At 43.7% G+C, this 19077-nt stretch overlaps 1 protein-coding gene across 1 annotated transcript in view; it reads right to left on the bottom strand.

The window, feature by feature from the left end:
- SDK1 (sidekick cell adhesion molecule 1) overlaps positions 1-15165 on the bottom strand; it is a 478937-nt gene extending 463772 nt beyond the window's left edge. Inside the window, exon 1 of the mRNA XM_066640872.1 lies at positions 14778-15165. Within this exon, the coding sequence (XP_066496969.1) occupies positions 14778-15165 (388 nt within the window). The remainder of the gene's footprint in view (positions 1-14777) is intronic.
- Positions 15166-19077: the final 3912 nt, after the last annotated feature.

Genomic DNA, 19077 nt, shown 5'->3' with positions numbered 1-19077 from the left:
ACTACTTTCACTCGGCTAAATTTTATCATGCTGAACTGAATTGGATTTGTGTGTATTTGTGTGTATTGATCCTTGAGGCTACAAGATGTCACTAACGATTATTTTTCAACAAGAATTCTTCATTACTACTCATACAAAAAACAGTTAAAGCCAAGACTCCTTAGAAACAAATATGTTCAAATTCCCTTGTGCTTCTAAAAGAACCCGGTTCACATCCCTAACAATGTTGCTTTCATTCAAATTCTGGAAAATGTGATAATATGACAACAAATCACTTATGAAGTGGGATAAAGCAATCATCTTTGAACATACATTAGCCGTTTAGTTTTTCCAGTGATTCCAGATCACTGGAGCTGGATTCATTGCACTAAAGGCTACCTAGAGTTAAAGATACTGAGCAGAAAATTGTTTTTTGCAAAAGGATTGTAGATTTAGAACAGTAATTGCAGGCAACAAAACAAAATGGCACTCTTGAAGAGATATTAGATTTTTAAAAAATCCTTCTCATTTTAATGCACACCGAAGATATCAGTTGAATCTCTAGTAACACGTCCCACGCAGTAGCTTTTAAAATGCCCTAATATTATTTATCCTGATGAACAGGGACCACAGCATAGTCTTTTCAAGCAGAGAACAATGCTGTGAATTCTTATTGCTAATAGTCTAAATTTTTACAGTGTAGTATTTTGTATTGTATTGGCAACCTTCAGTCTCGAAAGACTATGGTATCGCGCTCTGAAAGGTGGTTCTGGCACAGCGTCTAGTGTGGCTGAAAAGGCCAATCCGGGAGTGACAATCCCTTCCACACCGGGAGCAAGTGCAGTCTGTCCCTGGTCTGTCTCCCTGGCTATGGGCCTTCCTTCTTTGCCTCTTAGCCTCAGACTGTTGGCCAAGTGTCTCTTCAAACTGGGAAAGGCCATGCTGCACAGCCTGCCTCCAAGCGGGCTGCTCAGAGGCCAGGGTTTCCCACTTGTTGAGGTCCATCCCTAAGGCCTTCAGATCCCTCTTGCAGATGTCCTTGTATCGCAGCTGTGGTCTACCTGTAGGGCGCTTTCCTTGGACGAGTTCTCCATAGAGGAGATCCTTTGGGATCCGGCCATCATCCATTCTCATGACATGACCGAGACAACGCAGGCGTCTCTGTTTCAGCAGTGAATACATGCTAGGGATTCCAGCACGTTCCAGGACTGTGTTGTTTGGAACTTTGTCCTGCCAGGTGATGCCGAGGATGCGTCGGAGGCAGCGCATGTGGAAAGCGCTCAGTTTCCTCTCCTGTTGTGAGCAAAGAGTCCATGACTCGCTGCAGTACAGAAGTGTACTCAGGACGCAAGCTCTGTAGACCTGGATCTTGGTATGTTCCGTCAGCTTCTTGTTGGACCAGACTCTCTTTGTGAGTCTCGAAAACGTGGTAGCTGCTTTACCGATGCGCTTGTTTAGCTCGGTATTGAGAGAAAGAGTGTCGGAGATCACTGAGCCAAGGTACACAAAGTCATGGACAACCTCCAGTTCATGCACAGAGATTGTAATGCAGGGAGGTGAGTCCACATCCTGAACCATGACCTGTGTTTTCTTCAGGCTGATTGTCAGTCCAAAATCTTGGCAGGCCTTGCTAAAACAATCCATGAGCTGCTGGAGATCTTTGGCAGAGTGGGTAGTGACAGCTGCATCGTCGGCAAAGAGGAAGTCACGCAGACATTTCAGCTGGACTTTGGACTTTGCTCTCAGTCTTGAGAGATTGAAGAGCTTCCCGTCTGATCTGGTCCAGAGATAGATGCCTTCTGTTGCAGTTCCAAAGGCCTGCTTCAGCAGAACAGCGAAGAAAATCCCAAACAAGGTTGGTGCAAGAACACAGCCCTGCTTCACTCCGCTTCAGATGTCAAAGGGGTCTGATGTGGAGCCATCAAAGACAACAGTGCCCTTCATGTCCTTGTGGAAAGATCTGATGATGCTGAGGAGCCTGGGTGGACATCCAATCTTGGGGAGAATCTTGAAGAGGCCGTCTCTGCTGACCAGGTCGAAAGCCTTTGTGAGATCTATGAAGGCTATAAAGAGTGGCTGTCATTGTTCCCTGCATTTCTCCTACAGTGTAATATAGAACCTGACAAATCTTATACTGTACCAGCGCAATATACTTGTGTCATGAGGAATTAGGAGTATACTCCATTAAGTTGTATAAGTTAAATATAATTGCCTGTTAAGTTTGTTCTTCATTGGCCAAAGTGCCTCCATTACTCAGTGTTCAGGTGGTTATGTAGCTAACTTCAGTTACAAAGTGCCCTTCAGTTATACTCTGTTGGTGGGGCTTGACTGATAAGTCTTTCTCCTGAAAAATTTATTTATTCTGATGGATAAATAAATGCATAGGCAATTCTTTCAGTTTAGAAAATGAATTGTGTTACATTACTATTCAGTCCTATACTTCTGAAACACCAGTCTGAATTGCATAGAATATGCCACAGACACCAGCTCAAGGATAGCTACACCAGGACAAACCCCCAAATGGGGTAGAGACATGGAAGAAACCTGAGGGAGAGGATGAAGAGTCAATGTATGCCATTTCCTCAGTCTCCTCCAGATGACAGTATGTCCCAAAGTCAGTAAAACCATGTAAGTCTTGGCATGGGAGTTTAAAACCCTTAGGAAATGGTGGGGAAGAATACACTAGAAAATCAGACCACCTGCATAACCCAGTTTCCTAAGATGGAGCATAGGATACAGACTATGACTGGCTTCATAGCACACCAACCCCCTTTCTAAAACTCATGTTAGGGAGACGGAACTCAGAATATAGCGCATGCTGCATGGAGCCATACCTCTCTGGGTTCGTGTCATGCACACTCACACTTTCTCTCTCACACACATACACATACGAATTTTAGTGAGGGAGAAATGGCACTTTGCACAGATAGTCTGCTGCCCCTCATAGCACATAGAGCAAGATATTTTGTTAATGCTTGCCTTCCAGTCTTATGGCAGGGACTCTGCCTCTGGAGGTCTCAATTCACAAATACCTAATTAGAACTTCTACTCCATCAGGGTGAGCAAGGAAAGCAATAGAGGGAAGAGATTCCCACACAGGTAAGCAGTGAAAGAGAGGAAATTCCATGCCACAACACATTGATGCTGCCCACATTTTACATCTCTGTCCACCTTTCCAGATACTGACCCTTCAGTATTGTCAAATGTGCTCTAGTCTGCTAGCCAGAATGCTAAACATTCCATGAGGTGCTCTCCATCTGTCTCATGTGGTGACTGAATGGTTACACAGCAACACTGTGGAATGGCCAGTGTGAGTTCTAGACCTCTTCTACCTCTTGTGTTCTAGGTGTGCTGTTGGTTATGGCAGGTCCTTTCATTGAGTTCGAACCCAATCACTCCCTAGCAAAAGGGTTCCTTGCAGATGTTGAACTCTCCCACAAGGATCCAAGCTCCTGCCATGGAGAAATTTGCACATTAGTTTTGCATGGTTGCCCTCTCCAAAGAAAACTGTCTTCCTTCCTTTGCTCTGCTGTACTCAAAAAGGCATCTTGAAAGGGCAGAAGGGGACTTGAAACTTTCTTAGTAGTTTCTTAGCAGTTCTCCACTTTTGTCTCCTTACTGCCTGAGCCACAGTAGCTCCTGAGGGCTGCTATGGCTTACTTGTGAAGAGCATGTCATGTCACAAGGGCATCTCTCTCAGTCTGGAGAGTGTGGGGGTTGCTGCTTGTTTTGGGGGGGGGGCTTTCATCTCAATGGTAGCAGCTACTTGGACCTTTGCCAGCCTTCATTCCCTTCTTGGTTCACGCCAATTATGCCTTCTAGTAGACTGTGGTGACTGGCTCCTTGTATACCAGCCTGTTGTCTGGCCAATACTAGACCAACTGATGGGCTACCACCCCATGTTTGGTGGGCTGTGTCAGGGTCTCCACGGATGCTGGTAGAGTTATTGGGAGGACTGTGCCAGTGTGGAGCTGCCTGTGCTCTCCTTTTTCCCTCTCCCCTCATGTTGGGCAGGCTTAGGATATAGTGGTGGCTGCAGCATAACTTAGCACTGCAACATAATAAAATAAATATTAGGACAATCCACCCAATGATAAATATAATAGAATAGACTTACTATGGGATTAATGCATATAATTTCAGGAATACTTATTAGTAGGACTTGCTCTACACATTAATTATCTCTATAACAACCAAGTCGCAGGAGTTGCCAGAACGTGACTATGCAGCCACGAACTGCCTGAGGGACTCCGGCTCCTGATTTTGCCTCGAGGTTGACTCCTGAAGCCTTTTCCACAACTGGATGTAGCCACAAGGCAGTGGAGGTTTGGAATAAGAGTTTTCCTTCTCTTAGATGTCTCCCTATTCAACTTCCTGATACCCACAAACCCCTCTCGTGCCCCTCCCCCTGCATCCCATTTGCCTCACCACTGCTCCCTATTCAACTTCCTGATACACACAAACCCCTGATACAACAGGAGAGGAAACTGAACGCTTTCCACATGCACTGCCTCCGACGCATTCTCGGCATCACCTGGCAGGACAAAGTTCCAAACAACACAGTCCTGGAACGAGCTGGAATCCCTAGCATGTACGCACTACTGAAACAGAGACGCCTGCGTTGGCTCGGTCATGTCGTGAGAATGGATGATGGCCGGATCCCAAAGGATCTCCTCTATGGAGAACTCGTGCAAGGAAAGTGCCCTACAGGTAGACCACAGCTGCGATACAAGGACATCTGCAAGAGGGATCTGAAGGCCTTAGGAGTGGACCTCAACAAGTGGGAAACCCTGGCCTCTGAGCGGCCCACTTGGAGGCAGGCTGTGCAGCATGACCTTTTCCAGTTTGAAGAGACACTTGGCCAACAGACTGAGGCAAAGAGGCAAAGAAGGAAGGCCCATAGCCAGGGAGACAGACCAGGGACAGACTGCACTTGCTCCCGGTGTGGAAGGGATTGTCACTCCCGAATCGGCCTCTTCAGCCACACTAGACGCTGTTCCAGAACCACCATTCAGAGCGCGATACCATCGTCTTTCAAGACTGAAGGTTGCCAACTACTACTAACAACCAAGTACCTTGATGCTACAGCCAAAAACATGCTTTCAGAGCATCCTATTAAAATAGACTAAGAATTTTTTACTGTATTGAAATATTAATAGTATAATAAGAATTCAGTGAATTTTAAATAAACCATGAAATAGTAAGGTAAAAATTGCATACAAATTAGATTTTCTAGCAGATGGATTAACACTATTTAAACAGTAAGTAACATTCAAACTAATTCTATTTAAAAAAGAAAGCGTCTTCACAGAATACTGCAATTTTTATAAAGATCTTGTCACATATGAATTAAACTGAGGTTACAATTACTCTTAAAGTTATAACTCTTTTTTGTTAGTTCCCATGTAGAGATCACAGCAACATAATAGGTCAATGCTCAGCTGAATTAACTTTGCTAGCAATAAAGAGGTATGTAACTTGGGGTTATTTTCAAAGATGTAGGAACCATGGGTACATTTTACATGCTGAAATGTCCTTGCAGTCACAGATGAATTCTCATATATCACAAACTCCAAATTTTGACATGTAGTGTTATATATACATGAATAATGAACATTTAATACCGTTCCTTTTCCCAAAAACAAAGTTCTCCATACAATAATCATATTCATTCCATTTTAGAAACTGAAATGCAAAAATACAATCTCTGATACAGTAATTTGGCTTTGGGATACAATAGTTTATTCAGGTCACAGTTTTGAGTGTTTTACTTCTGCATAAGTAAATCTGAAGTTGGTTTAATTCATCAAAGCAAAAACAGAGAAGACCTATTTCACACATGTGAAAGACACAATCATGTTTAATATTTAAGTAACATCATAAAATTAAAGGAAAACAGGAACAGATGATTTTGGAGAAATCTGTTTCAAAAGCAGTTTTAGGGCATTTGCTCTCTACTATCAATTTATGGCTCAGATTTCCCAATTTGATGGGAAGCTGCACTACCCCTAGCAATTATTTGCACCAGTGCATGGGAAGTACATCAGAGACTGTTGGTTCTACTCTGCTTGTTGGGTATACTCTATCAGTTTATGTATGTTTGCACAGGCTGCCACATGGTTGGCATAATGACACACAAGATGCATTTACAGAGAGTGGTTAGGAGCCCTGCTAATGTCTTCTCTACTACACTAAATGTATACAAGGGCTATTGTGCAGATAGCTATGTCTGGCAGGAGCTGAAGGAAGAAAGGTCTGGGCTAGAGTCATACTGCCAACTCAAAATGTTTCTTAAGCAGGCAGTAGAGTATTTATAGTGGACCTTTGTGAGCTACTACCTCAAACACAGTGACTCATACAATCCACCCTTCATCCCCAATTGCTCTACACAAGTTATCCTTCAAGTACTAACAATATTATGACAGAGGCTGTAAGTTTCAAAACCACTGCTTGCTGCATCTTGATTTAGCAGTGATTCTTGAAGCAAGGAACAAAATGGAAAAAAGCATTCCATGAAAAATGCAGGAGGATGTCATCAATGTTAATACTATGAAAACTGACATCTTTGCTAGAAAGCCTTTGTTAACAGCACATACAGCGCACACTTAGGTATGTTGCAAATGCCATTTTCAGCATATCAGCTTTACAGGGTATTTTTGTATTCCTTGTTCCAAGATGTTTCAATCAGTTCCCTTGTTTCTTCTCTCAATTCTAGATGAGTCAAGTGTGTGTGTGTGGGGGGGGGGGGGAGAATCACACATGACAAAAAGCTGCTTGTTGCCTTTGGAACAGCATTTCCCAACTTACATTGCACCCTGAAGGCCATCCTTTTGAACAGCCAGATGACAAAACATGCCAGAAAAGAGTTCTAGTTACTTAACCTGAACCCAAGAGACAGAAAGCATCTTTGTACCCATGCCAGAACAAAATATTTTGAAAGAAGGCTGCAGTCTTATTCTCAGATTTCATATCTTCTGAAAAAACATGAAAAAGCTGTGAAGGAATTTGTTTCATTCCCATATTTGTCTATCAAAAGAGCAACAGTAACTTTAATTTTGGCCTTAAAATAATTTTTTTAAAAGTTGATTTTATTTCCCTAGTACAGGGCTGGGCAAACCCTGTTCTGAAGACTGGATCTGTCGTTTGGCTGAGTCCTGTGAGGTCCTCCAATCATGAAGTCAGATCCATGTTGAATTGTATCCATGGATTCCAGGTCTGTGGATAAGGAGGGTCCACTGTATTTTATAATCCTTTTCAACAACAACAAAGTTTTCAAAGCCGTTTAAAGCAAATGAGAAGGTACTGGAAAGGCTCACAGTCAAAAAAGAAATGCAAACACCCACACTGGCTGCTTTGGTTGGATCTTTCCACAGTTCTGGTGGGCAGTTTTATGTTAGATTCTCAGGTGCAGTTTTTACATATACAGATTTACAGCTCTCCAAACCTGAGACAGGAATTTTTCTCTGCCTTACCTGAAGACCAGGGATTGAACCCTGGGACCTTCCACATGCAAAGAAAGGCAATCTTACACTGAGTACTTTTGTAAATAAGTCATGTCTCTTTCAGCATTTATAAAGTTTACCAGAGTCTTTTTTTCTGATCTGGAATGGCGTTGCCCTCCTTTATTTCTGCAGCGAGAAGTCAGTTCCCTTGTTTCTCCAGGTCAGTCCTTTAAGAGCTTGAGTCTAGTCTTTCCTTCCCTCAAAACCCACTTATTCTGTTGCTTCTCTTCATGCTGCAGCTCTTTGGCTGTTCTGTAAGTAAATATTTACCATCTCCTTTCACTGGCTTTTTTGGATGCGAATGCAGCTCCTCTACGTGCTGCTCTCCTACAGAAAGTCATACTCACCTGCCCTGAATGTTGCCCAGGATCTATTAACCAGACAACCATATAACAGTTTCTATTACTGAATCCTTTGCACCAACTCGGTAAGTACATGACTGGGTCCGATCACCAACAGCTTGAGAAAGGGACGATGAGCTAAGTTTTTCACAGGCTAGGCTTTTTATCCTGTTCTTTACAAGGCTGCTGAAAAGCGAAAGCTATTCTTAAGTGGAATGTACAAGAAAGTAGAGGGAAAACAGAGAGAACAAATGGAGCCAATTCAATCTCCAACCTGACTACCTGCATTGCCAAAACCTAAAATAGACAGGAAAAAGATCTTGCCAAGATATTACAACATGTGGACAACCACTGTTGGGGAGAGGAAGGCACTGGAATTGCAAGTAGTTGAATTATGTCACCACAAACCAGCATCATATATCACTATAGCCAGAACCATCTCCATACACACAAGGTTTTAAAACTAATAGATGGAGATAAAGGTTCTCTTTTTCCTCATACCCAACTGTCAGCACTTTAACATTTAAGCCTCAGGGCCATTCATCCTAGACAACATCTGGAGTGGCTCATCTCTAGAGTCTTTCCATTAGAAGTATTCTTTACAGGACTTAAGAGGACACAATGCTGTCCGTATACACTACTAATTAAATCTCCTTCAATAGCTGGAGAGTGGCAGTATTTACATGGTATTTTAAAGTGGTTTATTATCAAAGTCACAATATTCTGAATTGGCAGCATGAAAAACTGTCTTAAATTTTAAATAAACAGATTCTCAGGGAAGAAAAAAAGCCTGCACTGGTTGTCCTTTCAAAATTCCATGATCCTACTGCATTACAGTCTGCTTCTTTAAGGTCCAGTACCAACGTTCCCTTGATTGAAGCACACCAGGAATGGTGTTTGCCTTATAGGGTATGCAGAATTGCATCAGGCCTGGGCTACAAACAAAGGTACTGTATATAACTGTCAAAAAACCAAGAATAGTCTTAAGTAGCATGCTTGTCCTTCGACACAAAATACTCTGGAAACAGAGAAACCCTTTAATAGAAAGCCAACCAAGTTCACTGATTTTTTCCTAACTGATTTCTAATACACTGTACTGCATAAGTCCTCTTTTATTTATATTTTAAAAATTCAGGCCACCTGAATTTTAATCTGCAGTTACATTATTCCCATTATGTAGAAACTTCAAAAGGTGACTACATTATTGGCATAGCAAATCATATCACACTCTCTCATCTTTTTATACAGTTATCAGGCAGGATTGACCTGTATCTGTTCCACTAGTTCTTATATCATGTGCATTTCAGAGTCCACTTTTATTACTTGTATAAAAACTGAGATTAGGTTCCGGACATCGCTGAAGAGACATGATGGAACTTGGACAGCAGTAGTATTTCTATCTAGATGTTATAGGTAGAAAAAGAAAAAAGAATAACCAAGAGCTCTTAGGGCACACTAACAACATTGGAAACATAAAAGCACAACCCAAACTACTAGAATGTTGCATGTGTTACAATATAATAAATATTGCATTGTTTCTTGGAAATGAAAGTCACCAAGCATGGTTATTATTAGAGGCGTTCTTACATGTTTTTAACCAGAAGACAGTATACAAATACCTTATATTTATTTACAGTGTGTGCAACCTGCTGAGTTATAAATAAGGAAGAGAGCCATTTTAAACTGACAGGTGTAGTCCAAGTAGTAAAAATGGAGTAGCACCCATTCAAATCCATTTCACTCTTGTGCTAAATGCTAAGGTAAGGAGATGACTAAAAAAATGTCAGCGCCTCTCCAGGGCAAGAACACAACAGACAAATAAGAGTAGTTCCATACTACACAGCATCAGAGAAGGGAGGTAGGTGAGAAGGAGCAGGGTTGCAGGACTTCTCCTAAAGCAGTGATGTCATCAGCAGGACTACTTAGATGCTCACTTTTAAATGCTTAAGAGTTTCAGAGTTAGGTGGGGAAAAATCAGGGTCAGTAGGAGGCACATTGAGAAAAATGTTTTGGGATTAATGTCCAGGTCATTGTCTTTCAATGGCTGCTGTGGCTATTAAAAAACAAGGCCATATTATGCATTTAGGACCAAGTTACACACTACCTTGATGTACATCACTGAAGAAACACATAGGTTGGGAACTGCAGCAAACTAATAATAAAGCTACCTTCCCAATAGGATTTACGGTCATGTTAAAACAAAAATTGCACCTGACAACACAACACATGCATCTTATGTTCTATGATAAATGATATCTCAAGCATTTGCTTATCTACCCTTATTACTAACTAGTAACGAGTTTGAGTTCATTTGAAACTTGAATATTCTCTCCAAATTTCTCATCTTGTATCTATCAAATGCAGCTCCTGTTAGCTTTACAGACCACATCTACAATCATCAGTCTACATGCCGAGGGAACCCCAGGTTTTGGGAACACCCTAGGCAGGGTGCGGAACAGGAAATAACACCCTGGTTCAGTAAGCAATCAGATTTTGTTGACAAGAGAACCCAAGGCTGCATGGGATGTCAGTTTTGTGACTATAGGCCTTGCTCCCTCCCCACATTTCCACAAGGTGGGCTATATCAGTCACACCAGATTGCCACAGACCCATAAAAATATGTTATTTTATCATCTCATTCCCTGGTTCTAGCAAACCATAATGGACATTAATGCCACTTTAAATAACCAATCAGCTCTATATACACAATTTTAAATTATAGATTTGATCAAGAGGCATAAAAAAGTTACACTATCATCTCTTTTGACCTAAGAATATCAGATAAGTCTTTTCCCCTTAAATATTAAGGTACTGTTTCTCATTAAAGAATGCTTAAAACTATGCACTGGTTTTAATCTGCCTAAAAAACCAACTTCAGCTAGTGCTGGAAGAGCCAAAGAAAACAATATTTCTAGGTTATCTTTTACTACTAAAAAACAAAAAGTTCTTAATATTTAAAGTATTTCTTTGCCTCCAACACCTTTCACCGGAACAGAACCCCCACCAATACCAGGGCATATATACAAATGTTTCAATAGTATATGTGGAAGCAGAGGACACTGAGTATTCATAGTGAGTATTCATACTGAAATGACTTGTATCAAATGGAGAAATCTACACACCATTTGTAACAGATACGTTTTTCACCCACTGACTTCAAAGTCTTTTCTCATGTTCTGTAAATAAAATTAGCATAAGATCCTCCAAAATTAACTCCACTACCCACTGCAAAACACCTGGGCTACTATTGCCTGGGGCCTAAAGAACTGAGAGACTTGCTCCAGAAACCCAATAGGAGATTGGATTTCCAAACAGCATCTGCCATGTTGAATAGGAAACTGTAGACCCAATCCTATTCAACTTTCCAGTGCCGATGCAGCTGTGCCAATGGGATGTGCACTGCATCCTGCAGTGGGGTAAGAAGGATGTGCACTGCATCCTCAAGGTAAGAGGGCATTTGCTCCCCCTCCTCAGGGCTGCACTGAGGCCTTATTGGTGCTGGAAAGTTGGATAGGATTAGCCATGTGTTCATAACAGAGAGGAAGTTCAAAAGCACATCATGAAATAGATGGTGGCCTGATATCCAAAGAAAAACAATTCAAACAATACACATCTATTAGGTGTGCCAGAACTGAAGGACTGTAGCCTCTCTACATATACCCATGAGAACAAGTAGACCTGGGAGGAGAAAAAAATATAACCGTTCTTAATGTGCATAATTATCAGTTCACTCCCCAAAAGTTGCCCTTAGAACCAAAATGACAACACATTGGTAGACCTGTTTATGTAAAAGTTATATGGATACAACCCACACTCCAGTATTTAGATTGTCACATATCCACTAGCATAATAACAAAAAGCAATACCATAATGCTGAGCCCATTGAAAAAATATCAGTTATTACCATCAGTAATCAACAATGACTTATAAACAAGAATTTCTTATATCAAAGAAATTGGCATAAATACACTGATTATCACATTTCCATTGTGTTCCACTTCAGACTGCAATCCATACAGGGTCTGAGAAATGGCTGACCATCAATAATCTGTGGTTTTAAATTGCAGAACAGGTTTCACTGCCTCTATATTATGAAATATTCTGTCTGAACAACCATTTTCATTTGCTTGATTGTGAACTGAGTTAATAGCATCTCTCTTGTGTGTTTGGTTTATTTCAAGAAGTAATTTATGAAACCTTCTAGTGTTATATCATAATGCTTACTAATAGATTCTAACTGCCAGTGGCTCCACAATTTAAATGATGCATCTTATTTTGGGTTAATACAAAAGGACTGAAGAGTCATATAATACTTCTGTGTTCATGACCAACTCATCAACCCATTTGAAACATCAATGGATGCACCAGACTTTTCATTTTATTAATGATCATCCACAAGAGTGTGGCACCTGAAACATGCGTTTCCAATAAGATATAACAAGGAATGGCCACAGCTCAACATACAGGGACAATGAAACACAGCCTGTTGCAATGGAAACCTTAGGTTAAGTACATTCCACTACAATATGCATGTTTTTAGAAGTCATACAAGTTTTCAAAGGTCCTCAAAAGGAATACTTTATAACAAGCACACATACACACTTTTCTTCTTACTTCCTGCAGTGGAATGTTCATAATTTACAGAGCCATTTCAACACCAGTCACAAGGCTGCATAGTTGGACTTCCACTTCTTAGAACATATATAACACTTTAGTTGTACTAGTGTTTGAGAATTGTGATCTTAACTTTTGCCACATGGAATAACTTATCTTTCCAGGGCACTGCACTAATACCTGGATATTTTAAAAGATGGCTATTCTTCTCTTAAAGTTATGGAACATCTTCAAAGCTGGATGCAGAAATCTTTTGTAAAATCAATAGTCAGGCACCTTTAAATATTTCCTCATTGAGTTCAGCGAGACTTACTTCCCAAATAAGCATACATAGGATTTCAGTCCCATTTATTTCAGTGGGACTTACTCCCAGGTATGTGTGTCTAGGACTAGTTTTTGAACTGAATGTATAAAGTAATCCATTACTGTATTAACTGATAGTCTATGTACTTTCCAAACCAAGATGAAGGTTACTTTCACCACTCATCCATAGAAAACAATATTTCTTTTAAAGGTCACTTTAATTGATTCAGGCATATGCATGTAAAACTGGGTTCACTGCAGACTTAGGAAATCCAATTTAAATAGCTGCTCAAATATTTGTCTTGCAAAAGGTCACAATGATATTTAGCAAAATTAAAAAGTATACACAATGGAAAAATGTGCATTTTAACTTGTAAGAAGATTACAAGAGAGTTTAGTATAAACATGGCAATATTCAGCAAATGGTTTGCAGGCCTCCATTCTCAAATATTCCAGGAGAAAGGGGGAGTGAGAGCATTCACAACAGGATGAGGGGGCAGATTTATAAGGTTTGAGGCAATGAGCAAGGAGCATTTTAGAACTGCTTTAAACCTGAAACATTCAGAGTGAAATGAGCATCAACAAGGCAGGCCAGAGCAAACTTATACTACAGTCCGATGCTAATGTACTCAGAAAGAAGTCCTACTATGTTCAGTGGGGTGTACTCCAAGATAAGCATGCCTATGACTGCATCCTTAGTTACCTAGCCCCTCCTCTTATGAACTATCCAGTTACTCACACAGTGGCTCTTCCTGATAAATTCTTCTGACTTCAGTAAGATCAAGATCCAGGAATTACTCTCACTAAGGAAGAGGTCACTACACAGAAGACATATTCACTCCTTTATTCTCTTAACTACAAAGACTGGCATGATCAGCCTTCAAAATGCTAGCAAGCCAACTTCAAACCTTGCTCGTTTCTATTCTTTTTAAAAATAATCTCCAATTACAATCAGACCAAAACAAAGAACATGAACCACCACCAGGAAAGTGCTTTGTTTATTACACGGAAATGCCTAGTCAGAACACACGCCCTCTTTTCCTGGGCATGAGTAAGTTCTACACACTACTCATTATCACCCACCCCCACTAGCAGCCAGCAGGGTGTCCAACAGACCGCTGTAGCCCAGCTTCATTACATTCCAATAAATAGGAAGTCATGATTTAAAAAAAAAGTGAAAACAGGATTTGCTGCTGCATCATCCTCAGACCAGCTGTAATATCAAGAGATCAGGCATACACACACATATATATTTTTCACTTCTGCCAAAGAAGCATTATTCTGTATTAACATATATTTGTCCATTTAAAACACACAGAGAATGAGAGAGAGAGAGAAATAGATCCAAAGTGCTGGCACTTGATATTTGAAGTCTATTGTTCCTTTCCTCAGCTATGACCCATCCCTTGACTATAAAGGTCCTTGATGTGGAAATGCTGAGACACGAATCAATTGCACTGTTTATCTGTGCTAAATCCTTGCTGTTGGCAACCAAAGTGAACACTGCTCCAATCACAGCTCACACATACAATGGTATTCATTTTCTGTCTCTCTCTCTCTCTCTTTTACATGCCTGATTTAGCCTTAGCCGGCAGATTTACAAGTCCGTTTCTCTTGACAGCTTAGCTCAATGTATTGTATGTATTCGTGTGTGTGTATATATCACAGAGAGAGAGAAAGAGAGGAGTTAACTCTTCCATTGCCTGGAAACACTTGAAATGCAGATTCATTCCCAAACAGTGGAGGGTGAAGATAAGGAGAGGAACTCAGATAGGTTTACTGATACTTACACTAAAGGGGGCAAATAGATAGAGGCAAAGAGTAGGGGGGGAGGAAGCCAAGATACACATGAGTTTAAAAAAAATACAAAGCCTATTGTTGAAGGCTGCAGTAAGAGTGTTGTCTCTCCGAAGTGGAGCCTACACCAAGGACTGGCTCGAGTAGCAGCATGTTTGACATCTTCCACACATGGTAGGCAGGCAAAGCGTCTCTATAAAGGAAAAAAAGACAACCCCCCCTCGTCTCCAAGCAGCATTACCTTGTGCCAGAGCTTGCAACATGTGGAGCTGAAGCAAGAGAAACGCCCACCATCCCCGGCAGAAGCAGACACCGAAGTTTAACTTTATCATCGCTCCATCTCTCCAGCTATTCCTCCGTGGGGTCATTTTTCCACTCACTTGTTCCCGGACCACTATTTCCTCGCCGGCCCCGGTGCAGAGCCGGAGAACGGGGCCGGTGCTCCGATGGAGGAAGCTCACTCCACCCTCAACAGAGGCCGGCGGGCTCTCTGGACCGGATCGGGGCGGTCGCCCACTGCATCCACGCCGAAGTTTGCGGGGAGCAGGGACCCCCACTCTGGAGACGCCGGGGTCCTTCTGGAGGGTGCTCTCTTCGCATCCCAGCCGGAGGCAGCATTCCCTAGGCATGGCTGTGTGGCACTCGCCGCCCCGGCCGGGGGATCTGACTGCACCACAACAAGGAGGCAGCAATGGGAAGCACATGTGCCCTGGCACGGCACCTCCGATGCTCCGCCAGGGAAAGTGAGTTTGTGCGCGCTGAGTTGCCCAGCCTCAGTGTCTCCGCGGACCTGGCGCTTCCTCACATCGCCTGCGAGACCAGAGGGAGAGAGAACGAGGCAGATCCAGCTCCAGCTCCGCGAGCCACCCGCAGAAAATCCGGACAGCACCTTCCATACCGCAAAGATGACGGAAACTGGTCCCCCTGGGGATGAAGGCAGCCTGCTTAGGTCTCCGCGCCGTCCCTCCTCATCCTCCCTCCCCAGCCCAGCCCACGAAGTTCTCAATTCTTCAGCAAGGCTACAATCCCACGCACACTTTCCTGGGAGCAAGCCCCACTGGCCAGAATGGGACTTACTCTGGAGTAGACCCGCAAGTCCTTAAGGCTGGAAGGCGCCCGAGCCGGAAAGCGACCCCCCACCCCGCACTCGTGTCTTCCCAAGCCCAGCCACGCCGACAGGTTGGGGTGCCTCCAGATGAAGCTCCTTCCCCTTTCCAGGGCTCAGGCAATGGTCGTTAATCCGATCCTGGGGGTGCGTCTGCTGCCTGGCCCTCCTCCTCGGGAAGATCCACAGCCCAGGCTCGAAAGATCCAGAGCCCAGCACCAGCACCAGGTGAACTGGACCCGCGTCTGGCTGCTGCTCCTCCAGCGAGACGGGCAACCAGTGACCCGCCAGTGGGAGGGAGTCTCTTGAACTCTGGCGCTCTCCAAGGAAGGTGGGGGAAACCTGATCGGCTGTGCTCCCCTCCCCGCCTCGGGAGGAAGGGCTGGCAGAGAAGGCAACAGCAGCTCACCTCCGGTGCCACAGCCCGAAAGGCTGCCCCCCTTCTGGCTCCCCCGCGAGAGCAGCAACCGAACGGGGGGGGGGCTTTCAGCAGCAGCAGCAGCAGCAGGAGGAGGAGCGCAGCTGGCCGCGAGGAAGCAGCAACAAGGTGAAATGCTGGGCTGCGCTCAACTCCGGCGTCCCGCCTCGTTGGAGCCCGGGGGATCCTGGTCGCTCCTGCGCCTCCGCCTCACGCAGAGCCTGAAACGCAAGGAAGAAGAGAGCCGCGGTCAGAGAGGCGGCAGGAAGGGACACCACAGCCTCAGCATCGTCGCAGCCTTGCAGGAGCCGGAGACGGCACGCTCAGCCCAGGCTGTGCTCCTCTAGCTTGCCTCCCCTCCCTCCTTTAAGGCTGGCACTCCTGGCCCTCCAGGACTCGCAGCGGGATGCACAAAGAACAGAAGCACCACACAAGCCAGGAAGGGGGGGGGGCAATGCATTGGCCATTGCAGCAGGTGGGCACTCAAGGCTGCAATTCTAAACACCAACACCTGCTTGTAAGTCCCCCCCTGAGATGAAGGCTGCCACCCTGTCCACACTTGCCCAATGACTACAATGGGACTTCTGAGTGGCAAGCATAGGATTGGGCTCTAAGACTGCAGTCCTACGCCTGAGACCTACTACCTGAGAGTAAACTCCATTGAACACATGGGACTTCTAGACATGAAGTGTTCTATGGAAGAGTACTGTGTACACACACACACACACACACTATTCAATTCCCACACTTTCCCTTTCCTCCCCACCAAACGTCCAGTCCACTTTAGCCCAAACAGTTTAGCTTACATGAAAATTTATTTACTTTTCACATTTCTGTACCACCCTCCCTCCAAGCTGCTCAGGGTGGTGTACATGGTTTCCTCCTTCCTTTTGTCCTCACAACAACCCTGTAAGGTAGGTGAGGTTGAGAGACAGTGACTGGCACAAGGTCTCACCCAGGAGGCTTCATGACTGAGCAGCAATTGGAACCCTGATCTACCTGGTCTAAGCCCAACTCCCAAACCACTGCATCATCCTGGCTCTCACCAGGGTTTATGGGGTATACTTCTAAGAAAGTGGATTGCACTCTCCCTTCAGGTTTTTCAGTCAGATCTGTCTCTCTAGCAAGGACGTCCTTTGAAGAGCGTCGCCATTGTGTGAGATGCCTGAGCACCCACAACCCAGGTGCTCCACTTGGGTGCTTGGGCACCTCACACAACAGCAGCACTTTTCAAAGGACTCTGGTGAGGAGGCACTGCCTCATCTGCTTCACCTGCCTCCCCACCCACCACACATCCCTGCTCTCTAGCCCAGCAATTTTCAACCTTTTTCATCTCAGGGCACAGTGACAAGGCACTAAAATGATCAAGACATACCACTGGGTTTTTGACAATTGACCAGGCACACCACGCTGCCAGTGAGGGGCTCACATTGGACCTACTAATAAATGATCTTCCCCCAAATTGCTACAGCACACCTGTGGGCCATTCATGGCACACCAGTGTACGACAGGCCTCCAGAGTGCTCAAAAACCTGTTGTAAAATCTGTTTGCAACTCAAGCAAACAGAAGTGCATTTTAAAAAAATTAAAATCTTCACATGAGTGCTTATTTGAACGTGCAATCCTATGCATGCCTACTGTTAGGCAATCTCTACTGAGTTCCACTTTCACCCAGGTAAGTGTGTACAGGCTGTAGCCAAAATCCCATGGAGTTCAATGAGCTCTGTGTAACAAGCTTCAGGCCCAAACTCTGTTCTTCCTGCCTGAACACACACAAATTCCTACAGCAAAACCCCAACTTTATGCAACCCCCTGCTTCCAGAGGCCCACCTGGTCACTTCCTTGATGTGCGCTGGGCCTCTGACCAAAAATTTTAATTTCACCACATGTGTCAGTTGGACTGATTTTCCCTGCTGAGTCTGTTTGTACTCCATTTTGTAATTGGTGCTTTATTGCTGATTACTTTATGATGCTAATGCTGTTTTGTTAATGGTCAGTGTCATAATTTTATTGTTCTGAGCCTTCTCAGGAGGCTTTTTCCGGGGCCAAAAAGCAGGGTATAACCTGAATACAAAAATACATAACATAAATACATGAACACACACCCAAATTTATCTCCTTCTTTTATCTCCCTCACTTCAGTCATTACACCTTCTTGACCCTTCTGGCTCCCTTGGAAGATGTTATCCTTCTTTTCTTATCTTCCTCAGCTCTCTAGTCCAGCTCTCCTAGATTGGGTTCCTACCTCCAGCTAACAGCATTAATCTCCAGGTGACCACCAAACGCTCAGATCCTGGAAATTTGAGCAGGGCTTGTAGGAACTTGCAACACTATATCAAATTGGGATAATAACCTCCAGGCATATCTTTCAGGCAGAGTTGAAAACTCTAATTCCACCCTTCTCCCTTTACAGGATTTTGTGCTGTTTTGTTTTTGTAAGCATGAAGTTCCCTGTGGATGTCCCTATCTTTCAGCTCAACCTACCTCACAGGACTGTTGTTCCAATTGTCTCACTAGAAAAATAAAAAGAACTCATGTGACCCACTATTGTGACTTCTTGACAGGGGTATCTATTTATATTTTTAACATCTGACCTCATCTTTGTTAGGTGACAAACAGTGCAATCTTATGCACTTTCACCTGGAAGCAAGCTCTACTGAACATTGTGGGGGTTACTCCTGAGTAGGATTTTCACTAAGCTGTGAGACTGCCTGGCTTGAAGCAACAATGTTGTGAGACTGTTGCAACATTGTGCAGAAAGAAAAGAGGTCTGCGCACCAGTGCGGACCCCTTACAGGGAACATAGCTTCTGAATAGGATTGTGTTGCAACAAATAACCACCACAAATAATGCTACCCTGAGCATGTATGCTCAAAAGTAAGGGCCCAATCTATCCAGCTTTCAAGCGCCGATTCAGCCATGCCAATGGGGTGTGCACTGCATCTTGCAGTGGGGAGGCAGTCACAGAGGCCTCCTCAAGGTAAGGGGACATTTGTTCCCTTACCTTGGGGGTGCATA

The sequence above is a fragment of the Tiliqua scincoides genome, chromosome 13 (assembly GCF_035046505.1).
Source record: "Tiliqua scincoides isolate rTilSci1 chromosome 13, rTilSci1.hap2, whole genome shotgun sequence".
Classification (NCBI taxonomy): Eukaryota; Metazoa; Chordata; class Lepidosauria; order Squamata; family Scincidae; genus Tiliqua; species Tiliqua scincoides.
Note: the sequence above shows the minus strand (reverse complement) of the source record. Positions and strands in the feature narration are given on the sequence as shown.